General features: G+C 33.8%; 1 protein-coding gene and 1 long non-coding RNA gene across 8 annotated transcripts; both read right to left on the reverse strand.

The window, feature by feature from the left end:
- Nucleotides 1-284: 284 nt before the first annotated feature.
- LOC111914001 (adagio protein 1) lies at nucleotides 285-4542 on the reverse strand. Of its 3 annotated transcripts, none has more exons than XR_002857669.3 (3): nucleotides 4068-4542; nucleotides 791-2489; nucleotides 285-576 (listed from the first exon to the last, which is right to left on the reverse strand). XR_002857669.3 is itself a non-coding variant. In XM_023909739.3 (2 exons), exons 1-2 carry the CDS (start codon nucleotides 4289-4291, stop codon nucleotides 881-883), a joined length of 1833 nt encoding a protein of 610 aa, XP_023765507.1. In that variant the 5' UTR covers nucleotides 4292-4542; the 3' UTR covers nucleotides 285-880. The 3 variants fall into 3 exon arrangements, 1 of the variants encoding a protein (XP_023765507.1); XR_006185162.2 differs by having other exon boundaries at nucleotides 285-642; XM_023909739.3 differs by having other exon boundaries at nucleotides 285-2489.
- A 2748-nt stretch (nucleotides 4543-7290) lies between these two features.
- On the reverse strand, nucleotides 7291-10704 carry LOC111914000 (uncharacterized). Of its 5 annotated transcripts, none has more exons than XR_002857665.3 (7): nucleotides 10483-10704; nucleotides 10173-10403; nucleotides 8924-9794; nucleotides 8220-8302; nucleotides 8013-8097; nucleotides 7500-7583; nucleotides 7291-7401 (listed from the first exon to the last, which is right to left on the reverse strand). It is a non-coding gene; the product is annotated as an uncharacterized LOC111914000 (long non-coding RNA). The 5 variants fall into 5 exon arrangements; XR_006185043.2 differs by lacking the exon at nucleotides 7500-7583 and having other exon boundaries at nucleotides 8924-9014; nucleotides 9545-9794; nucleotides 10483-10696; XR_002857666.3 differs by lacking the exon at nucleotides 7500-7583 and having other exon boundaries at nucleotides 10483-10702.
- Between the last annotated feature and the right edge of the window lie 256 nt (nucleotides 10705-10960).

The following is a 10960-nucleotide window of genomic DNA, read 5'->3' on the forward strand; positions in this document are numbered from 1 at the left end:
CTTCACTAGATTCATACATAGCTGTGCTGAGTTTGGCTATAAACTCTGATTTAGACTTATATTTTTCTAAAATACCCAAAAAAACAAACTGTGACAATAACTCAATTCTCTATGCAAAAAACATAAATACCCTCATTATCACAATGATCATTTTTACTACATTGAAAACGGCCCATCCGCCTAAAAATTAAAATTTATCCCATCCATAGAAGCATTGCATTTGCACTTTACATAACTAATTGTATCAAATACTTGACAAAAAAAAAAAAAAAAAAAAACACATGTACCAAAGAATCCAAATCATTCATTCCTCTAAAGTCTAAAGCATACCAACATCCAAAATACTACAAGTCATAACAACCAAAGATGCACAAAACCACCAACAAATATATACATATATGCATATACATAGGCAACGCATATATATAATTGTTAAATCAAACCCCTAAAAAACTTACCCATAAGTAAGTCCTCGTCCATGGTCAAACAACACGCTGAATAATCCGGTCCACGTTTGCTGGGTGAGCACAGTAAAGCTTAATACAGAGAGAGAGTCAAGGGCAAATTTGTCATTTCCTATATACAGGCACCATTTTAACACTTTAGTTTTCTCCTCCTTGGGTTTGGTCCCAAACATAGAACCTTAAACAACATCATTACATCGACAAACATCAAAACAAACCTACGTATATTATATAATATTATTATAATACCCTACCCAATCTGTCAATAACTTCTTACCAAAAAAAAAAACTTGGGACTTTGCGACCAAATCTGACAAAAATCGTACCTTTACTTGGAATACTACCGAAACTTGACCGGAAAACCACACGTGCTGACCGGAAAACCACCTTTCAAATCGGTTTTATACATTTTTTTTTCAAATAACCGAACTTGCTAACGACAGCTCATGAAGCTCACTAAGCATCCATTCCTCACCCGTCTGCCCGCCAAGAACAATTGCCCGAGTCCCCCCCACCACACACGTACTATGCCCCCACGCAAACCTGGGCGGCCGCCCGGGCACATTCAATATCCGCCATGTCGGCTTCTCCTCCGTGGGGTCCAGAATATAAAGCTGTGAAGCCGAATGAAGCCCCGCCACCGACCCCCCAAACACAAGAATCCGCCCACCGGGAAGACTAACCGCCACATGATCCAACCGGGGCGGCGGCGCTATGCCGCCCGGGTTTCCGGCACCGGGCATTCCGCTTCCGGTCACCGACCTCCAACACGGCTCGTCTTCACTCAAATCCATAGTAAACACGTCACTCGAACGGAACCGGAGGGGCCCGCTTTTCGCAAGACCACCAAACATCAAGATTTTCCGGCCACCATACACCGATAGAGTGTGACCTAAGCGAGAAGGTGGGGTCCACGTCACCGGAATCTCTCTCCAAACCGGTTTCTCCATTGACAAGTCGAGCAAAAAAGTATCGCTTAAAAGCACACCAGAATCCGCACATCCACCGGAGACAATCAGTTTCGTCCCATCGAGGGTGCAGGAGCTATGCCATGATCTCGGAAGCGGAGGAGCCAGCCCTGAAATCTCCCGCCACGTAGGATGCTTCGCGTCCAAATCCAACACGAAAACGTCGTTCAGCAACCCTTGGGTCCCACACCCCCCGAACACCACCAAATTCGACCCGTTCACACACGAGAGCGTGTGGCCCCACCGCCCAGGTGGCGGTGAGCCGACTTTCACGTGTTGCCACTCGGGTTTACTAGAGTTTAAGTCGAGGACAAAAGTGTCATTCATCGGTTGCATATTGACACCCTCGCCCCCAAAAAGAACCACCCGGTTTCCGACAGCACACGCGCTGAAGTTGCACCGGGAGGGTTCCACCGCCCCGCCAACTGTCACCTTCCGCCATGCGGCCGCCTCGAGGGTGGTCAACTCCCGAGCCAACCGGCCCCACCCCAACCTCTTAGCCCCGGGGACAGTTTCTAGAACCCTAGTTGTCTCACTACCCCACGCATTCTGACACACCATTCTCCATAAATCCTCGTTTTTCGCAACCTCATAAAACCTCCTGCAAACGGACCCCACAGAAGCAATATCTCTCGGGGTCAACCGAGAGAGAATCTTTAAAGAAATGACTTCGTCACTCAGCTGTAGGATCCCACAGAGTCCACGGGTCGACCCGCGGGTCTGGTCTGGGGTTAACCGGCATGAGAAAAGACTGGACCGAAAGCCGTCGGATGGTTTGATGGTTCCTTTTGTGGAGGAGCCTTGGAGTGGGCCCAGGTCGAGGTCGACTTCTGTGAAGAATTGGATACCGATGATGTGGGTGATGACCTCATCATCACCGTATATTGGGGTCATGCGTAATCTGTTCATTAATGGGGTGCCATCTTTTCTGAAATTTAAGAGTTCTCCTTTGAATTCGATTCCATCATCCAGACATCTTCTGATTTCTGAAACAACAGTTGAGTCCACCAGTGGATGCCTTCTTTTTGCATATGGACCTCTGCATTGCAAGAATCGGCTGCAAACAAATGCACAAGTTAGAGGTTAAAAAGACAAGTGTGCCCTTATTTTAAGCAATGTAGCAGTTCAAGAAAAGTAACAAAATATCATTAATCCATATAGAGCTGTTTTTTGTGACTTATTCATACAAACAGAACCTTATTTGTGGTAAGTCATTAGGGTTTGTTTTCCCAATTAAACTCATAATTTCCCAAAATACCCCGTGTTGTATCATGTATGTCAACCTCCAAAAAATACTCATTTCACACACTTAATTAATAGAAAAGCTTTATTATCACTTATTTTGGACAGAGCCTGCATTCATTCGGATCTCTTTACCCAAACAACACTGATACATAAAGTTTAACAAACAGACCACAAAATCTATATATATCATCTAAGAACTAAGAGATCAGTATCTAAACTAGACTTTAAAAGTCTCCAGCACATGATGTTGGAGGATGCTCCAAAACCAAATCATAGAGAAAACTTGTAGATATATAGTCAAAGTCATTTCTTTGATGGCTTAATGAAGAACATGCCCATTAGTATGAGTATGACCAAGGAAGACCAAATAATCAGGTTACAAACACCTATCTTTAATGAGCAAAGCTAGCCTAAGTACCAGTTGTTAATCTTTTGAGGATTAATGAAATTTGTGACACTATTTGTGAGGAAGCAGACACAAGGTCATGTACAAGACCAAAATAACCTGGAAACTAACTCCCAACTCCTAAGTTACTCGTATTAAAAAGATCATAACAAACCTTTTTCCCATGTTGCTAATATAGGGGACTGGAAAAATGTTTGCTGAATCTGGTGCATTGACAATTTAGTATAGGGTGAAGTTGGCACAAAATCTTCATATGGCAAAAATAGAATCCAACTGTTGTTCCTATCCTATTCTAAGAGTGGGGTAATGAGGTAAAGCAATTCATTTCTTCACTCCCTTGAAAAAATAATTGTGCATGCCAACAACAGCAGACAATAGAGAATGTTAGCTTAATGTTGTATATATATTATGTCAAAGTAAACCACCAAAAGAGACCTTATCAACTATAGTAACAATTAAAGCAACAAACAACATTTTTTAACCATACAGATCAGAAGTGTATAACTAGAGTCCTAAATCACCGAAACATAAGTACACAAAAGCTTGCTGACTCCAAATGCAAAACTAAGAACAATCCTAGTAGGTTCTGTACAGAAGTATACTCTACTAGATCTAAATGCAAGTAATGACGCTTTGAACATCTTCATAGATGGTTAAATTCGATATAAAGCTTCCAATTTATCAACAAGCATAGCTTTCGGTGCAGAGAACAAGCATGTCTTTAGGTGCAGAGAACATATTCCCCCATGTTTCAAAACTAGTTAGAGCATATTTTGCTAAAAACATCAATAATCCAATTAAGATCAAAATCCCTACTTATTAATTTAAACGAGACTGAATAATGGTAACTAGAGCAAGAAAGAACTTTAATTCCATTGATTCCTTACGCAAAAAGACCCAAAACACATTAACCCTCAACAATTACGTAATCAGCATCACGAAAACAAAGGCAATTCACAAGATATTATCTATGAAAGAACTCACCAATTACGACCGAGGACTTCTTCAGCACGATACCCAGTTATGATCTCGAAAACTGAATTCACGTAAATAATGGGACTGTCAGGCTCCAACGCATCCGTAACAACGAACCCACACGGTGCCGGTTGAAGCAGGCTGTCGACGGGGAAAGGCAGCGGACCTCCATCATTCAATAAAAATCCTTCCTCGTCTCCGCTCAGATCAGAACTGCTACTATCCCACTCCATAAATAGCAAGACAGATATTAAGAAACAAACGCTTCACCCCATCAGAAACGCCTCAAATTGAACAGCAGAAAGAGAATAAGGACGGATGGATAGTCGAGTGAAGAAGAAAAATAACCGAATCCGTGTAAAATCGAGATGAAAGTCCAGCGAATTAGGGTTTTCGGTTTTCCGGATGAAAATTTTGGGGTTTGTGGTATTGTGAACGAGTGGTGTTGAAGACGTTTGGCAAATGAGCTCCTACACCGACCTACCTACATATCGAAGCGAAGCCAAGTTACGGAGTTAGCTTACACTCACTTCACACGTTTCCCTCTTCTTAATTTTTTTTTTTTCCCTTTTTTTTTTATGAGAAAGGAAAAAATATAGTATAAAATAGATTAACTCATCAAAAAGATAAAACTTAGTTCGACCGAAATATTTATTATTATTATTATTATTATTATTATTATTATTTAATTATTTAGAAATCGTCTATTTAGTTATTTAGAAATTGTGTGCAAAAACAGTTAAACTAGGGTTTGGACCATCCGTCCAATTCTGCGGAAATCTAGTATGTCGAAAAACACAGTGCGACATGGATAAAATTATGTGGGAGAAATTTTGAGACAACTTTCAACGTAGTTTAAACATTTAAGTGTGTTTAAATCGTAACTTTATTTGTATACTTTTCTGGTTCACATTACAAATTATTCGTAAAATGGAATGTAAAAGTATAAAATAAGATTTCGAACCAAATAATTATGTATGGAGGAGATAGACAAAAATAAATATTTGAAAGTATATCTTGAATGTATTAATTTTATGATTTAATACCACAATAAATACCGTACAATTTTATAACGTTTAAATAAAAATAATATTAATAAAAATGAAAACTATAAAAACAATTACGTAAGGGACTAAAAATGTTTAAAATATAATAAGGTATCAAAAAGGTAACTTAAAAATATGAATAAATTGAAGGATAAAAACTGTTTAATAAAAAAATATTATGGTAGAAAATGTAAATATGAGATTTTTATTAACATAAACAAATTTGTTATCTTAATGAAAAATTGAAAATGGCTAATGTCATAAAAACCCTCAAGTTTTTATGGTTTTGCGGTTTTGCCAAAAGTTTAATTTTATGTCTGTTTTTACCCTAACATTTTCCAAAAAATGTTCGGTTTTACCCTTTTACCGGTGATAACAGGTTACCATTATATTAACTTCGCAAAAAAACCTTAAGTTTATAGTGTTTTAAGTTTTTACCCTTAAGTTTATATTTTTTTTACACTTTTACCCTTTGTTTTTTTTTTTTTTCATATTATATGCATTCATGCAGAAAAATTATATTTATATACGAAAAAAATTTAATTAAATATTGTATTAACATTTTTTTAATGTTATTTCTTCATTTATATATATATATATATATATATATATATATATATATATATATGGGTTTTTTCTTGGATAAACCATTTAACATGTAAAAAAAACACAAATTAATATGTTTTTAGAACTACAAGGACATATTTTTATGCATTTAAAAGTATACATATCAATAAAAAACTTGTTGAATCATAAGCATGTTCATATAAGTATATACATATATTTTTAGAAGTGTAAATATGTATTTTGATATATGTTTTTTTAAAGTATAAATATATTTTTAGAAGTATATATACATATTTATATATAAAAATGTAAAAATATGTATTTATAATTCTAAAAATTATATCTATAAAACACGTATTCATAATTCTAAAAGTAATATTTATCTTTTTAAATGGTATAACCTTGCAAACACATACACACACAAAAAAAAACATATATATATATATATATATATATATATATATATATATATATATATATATATATATATATATATATATAACATTTAAAAAAATATAAATACAATATTTAATTAAACATTTTTTTGTATATAAATACGATTTTCTGCATGAATACGTATATTATGAAAAAAAATACTTAGGGTAAAAGTGTAAAAAAAAAAATTATAAACTTAAAGGTAAAAACGCAAAAAAGGGTAAACTTAAGGGTTTTTTTTACGAATTTAATATAATAGTAACGTGAAAAACTTGTTATCATCGGTAAAAAAGGGTAAAACCGAACATTTTTTCGAAAATATTAGGGTAAAAACGGACATAAATCTCAACTTTTGGCAAAACCGACAAAACCATAAAAATTTGAAGGTTTTTATGACATTAACCCTAATGAAAATGCTTATTCCACATCTTATATTATATTCTATAAAACGTATATCTTAATCTGGACTTAGACTTTTTTGGATTGAAATTATTAAAGCAAATAAACAATAATTATGTGAGTGAAATCGTAGTTGCACGCGTTGTAGCGGAGACCCCTTTATTAAGCGCACAGAAAAGTATAAACAGGTTTATGTATGGATAAAACGGCAAAAACTAAGATCTGAAAGTGTATCTTCTTTGGTTAATACCACAAAATATAATTAATTAAGAAATTATAATAACAAAAGTAATATTAATACAAAATGAAAACTATAAAAAAATTATATAATGATGAAAAACATTACTTTAAAATATAACTAGGTGAGTGACCCTGCTTTGCGGGGTTAGATGTGAGATTTTTTGTTCGGTCTGTCTTCATGGACTATTTGTCTGTACAAAGCTATAAAAACTCGAAAATAAAATGCTTTAAGAGAGAGAAGTGAAAGTAGGATGATATAAAATGCGAATAACTAAACATACATTGCTAGAATATAGATTAAAGTATACAATGGTCATATCTGTTCAACATGTACTCCAATGGTTGATGCATTAATTCTTGGGTCTATGTTGGGTTGAACTAATAAAATATGACATTACAATTTCATAAAAAAATGATACTTCAGTCATATGTATCCAAATACATTCTTGAAAACAAATGCAAGCTTAGATTTAAACAAAAATAACTATAATCATCAATATATTTTTTGTTAAAGTAATTTCTAAATCAACTTACTATAAAAAATACACTTACAACATTCCATCTCTTGTCTAGAGACTCATTTATAACCAAATTAGTATGTGCATACACCATAGGAGAAGCATAAAATCCCATCAACGTCCATGGCTCTTGATCATCTAAATTATAACAAACAAAACAAAAAAAATTGAAAATTTTGTTCATAATATTAGCGAAAAATTGAAAAACTAAGGCTTACAAACTCTTCAACACATACCAGTATCAACAATAGTATCTTGTTGAGAGAGGAAAAAGAACTCCACCACTTAGGAACAAAAATACTTAAGATAGAAAGGGAAAACTACACAAAAAACCATTACATATTTACATCATCAACCTTAAACCTAAAAAAAATATATGGAAAAATTATTTGTATAAAAGCCATTGGTATATATTTCTTTTTCATTTAGCCATTAGTAACCTACAAAACCCGGTTAGCAAGTTTGATTTGTTTACATGATCAATTTTTTATGATGTGACATCTGATGTCCATATAAGCATGTGTTATACTTATGAACACATAAAAACAACAGTTTTTGACACTTTTACACACGTATGTGGTCATTTCACTTGCCATGTCAAATGCCAACTCATTGAAAAATGTCCAACTGATCAATAATGGTGCAAATAAAACACTCATAATGGCTTTGGAGGTAAAATGCTGATAATGTGTAATTTTCCCTAAAACGTTAAAATCTTGTTATTAATAAGTATTAATGTGATTACTCACCAAATGAGAACCGATTAGAAGAGCCCTGTTGCTAGCATTTGGTGGTTGAACTCTACCATGCACATTCCCCAATCCATCCACCCACCTGGAAATGGAAATGGTGGTCTTAGTAGATGTTTCTCAAAATATTGAATTGTTATCGAACTAGTAGAAAACAAATTTAATTTAAACATAACAATCAATACAATTACAAACTCCCAAACTCACATAAATAAAATGTTGGCAGAAACAGAAACTGGATTTTAATATCCGGTATCATCATCATCATCCATGGGTGGTCTCTGTACTTTCTGGATGAATATAAATGTAAAACTTAGAAAAAAAAGCATAAAGGTTCTATTCTTAAATAAATTTCCAAAGTAGAAATTGTAAAAAAAATAATAATAAAAAAAAATCACCATGCCATCTAAAAACAGAAACTTTCCACCTTGTTAGAAAAAAATAAACATGTTTTTTCAATAGAATGAAATCATTAAACCATTAGAGTCTTTCCCAAATTCATCATAAACGAACAAATAAAAAATAATTATTTATATATCTTTTTTATGCTTTTTTGCTTATAAGGTGTTATTTGAGGATTTGCTAATTATTTGTATCACTAATAAAATTAAGAATTACTTGAAGCTTCCGCTCAGTCAATAGAAATAATATAAGCACTTTGTTATTATTGTAAAAATTATACAAACAAATTGCTATTATTGTTAAAAAATTGTAGTTACATTGTTATGATCTCAGCAAGCTGTAAAAATGTAAGTACATTGTTATTCTTTGTGAAATGAAACAACCATTAGCAAGATAAAAATAAGCAAATACCGAAAATAAAAAAGAAAATCCTGAAAAACCGAAACCCAAGTTAAAATGACTAATTTCTTTTTATTCCATGTGCAAAAAAAAACATATGATGTTAATACCTTTCAATAACCTATTGTTCGTGTAACTTAATTGCATTTGGTTGAAAAGTCATATGAAGAAGTCATCTTTTCCTCAGATAAATTCCATCACCTCATAATTATATAACATGAAAAGAAAAATACATTAAAAAAATAAAACAAATCTTTAACAAACCCAAAAGCTATAAAAATATAACTCAACTGAGATCATTCGTACTAATCTATCTAGATCAAGAAGTTCATCAGAAAACAAATGGTTCAACACACAAAGTTAATTAGTTTTAAAAGAGGTCTGATTAACCAAACATAAATCACAATTCCAAACTGAACATTGCTAAATCAAGTGCATTTGATATGGTAAAGCAAAAGTTCATACCCAATTTGGAAGCTAGTTAAAGGATAGAAGTATCTCCTCATGTAAACCACACTTTAACTCCTAATTGAGCTGATTGAAACTCGTGATTGAATGAATTGAAGTCGATCAAATCGATAAGTTATCACATAAAGCAATGGAAATAAATATTCAATAATGAATTATCCATACCAAATTAACAAATTTATTTCACAAACAAAGTCCTAACTTCATAATTATAATTTTATAAAGACCTAAACAGTAAACAATTATTAAGACAAACAATATACCTAAAAATGGAGCCAAGTCACCGGTTACAGTTAATAAGCCTTCTCCCTTTTCAGGGTTTTCCGAATTCAGTTATTTGAAGTAGGTTCATATTATAAGCTCTTTGAGCCACTATAGTTCAGACGAAACCCAGTCCGGAAGAAGTAGATGATGATGGAGTGTTGGTGGGTTTGCGGAGGCTACACGGTCGGCAAGAGAGAGTGTATAATTGGGAAGCAATTTTGAACTGGAAATTGACACTCTTGTTGAATACTGTAATGAAAAACAAAGAAGATAGAAAACAATTAAGAGAAGATGAGTGAGTATGTTACATAAAAGATTCAGGAGTAGTTCTTCATCAGAAGAAAGAGATAAAGTCGGGTATATAGTATAATATAAAAACTTAAATTCAAGGCCACATCCAAACATGTATGAGCTGTAATTTGTACTAAAATCCCATGATTTTATCTAAATATAAGAACTTTTTGTTCGAATCTCAAGCAAAAATATCAAAATTGGGGAAAATGAAAGAAAAAGAACATCAATCGATGAAAAGAAAAATAAATGTAACATCAACACTACATAAGTATAAACCCCATATTCAACTCTTAAAAAGCTATATGCCTGGAAAACAGATTGATTTCTATTGACCTGAATGATATTGTGGGTGTTGATGATCGATTTCAGTGAATCGACTGTGGATTCCATAATTGAAAACAAAAAAGAGAATAAGGCTCAGATTGATAAATTCATCAGGATGTAGCCATCATCGTCGATTGTTGCATTGTCATAAACTCTAACTTCAACAAAATTGAAAAGAGAAGGCATTCATCAGAAAGAAATGTCCAGTAATCCAAAGACTGCAACCATTGGTGCTCTCTACTGTGAAATGAAAACGTGAAAAAAAAATCATTGATTAAATGAACAGAAAGGAATCTGAAAACCATATATATGTAAGTACCAAACAACCGACGGAGTCTGTGGTAAAGGTGGTGTTACTGGAGATTGCGGCAGATGAAATCGAAGAAGAAATGCGGAAGCCGGCAGATAGCAAGGATGTTGGAAGTGAGAGGAGGCAATGGAGGTCAGAACGCGAGCAAGGAAACATACCTAGAGCAAGTAGAAAATGGGCCAGTCTGGATCGGTGGTGAAGAAGAAGCACACAAATCCAAATACGATTGGTCCAGGCTGCGGTGACACATCAATACAACACGTACCCAAGACAATCCACACACTGATAACACGCAAGCAAAGAAACAATTTTTTTTAAATCCAACCAATCACAGAAGAACACATACCACCAAGAATATATAAAGTGGCAAAATATGACCCATAAAAAAAGACACAAATTTGCAACCCCACCCATAACCAAAGGACCAGTTTTGCCAAAAAAAATCAAGATGTTCACTATTCCTAAGGATTTTCAAACTTTAATATAT

This window comes from Lactuca sativa, chromosome 7 (assembly GCF_002870075.4).
Source record: "Lactuca sativa cultivar Salinas chromosome 7, Lsat_Salinas_v11, whole genome shotgun sequence".
In the NCBI taxonomy this organism is placed as follows: Eukaryota; Viridiplantae; Streptophyta; class Magnoliopsida; order Asterales; family Asteraceae; genus Lactuca; species Lactuca sativa.

What these genes read in the sequence shown, in the direction of transcription:
- LOC111914001 (XM_023909739.3), bottom strand. Translation starts at nt 4,291, where the DNA reads ATGGAGTGGGATAGTAGCAGTTCTGATCTGAGCGGAGACGAGGAAGGA. An exon ending in GAAGTCCTCGGTCGTAATTG is followed by an intron (nt 2,490 to 4,067) that starts GTGAGTTCTTTC and finishes ATTTGTTTGCAG; the next exon opens with CCGATTCTTGCAATGCAGAG.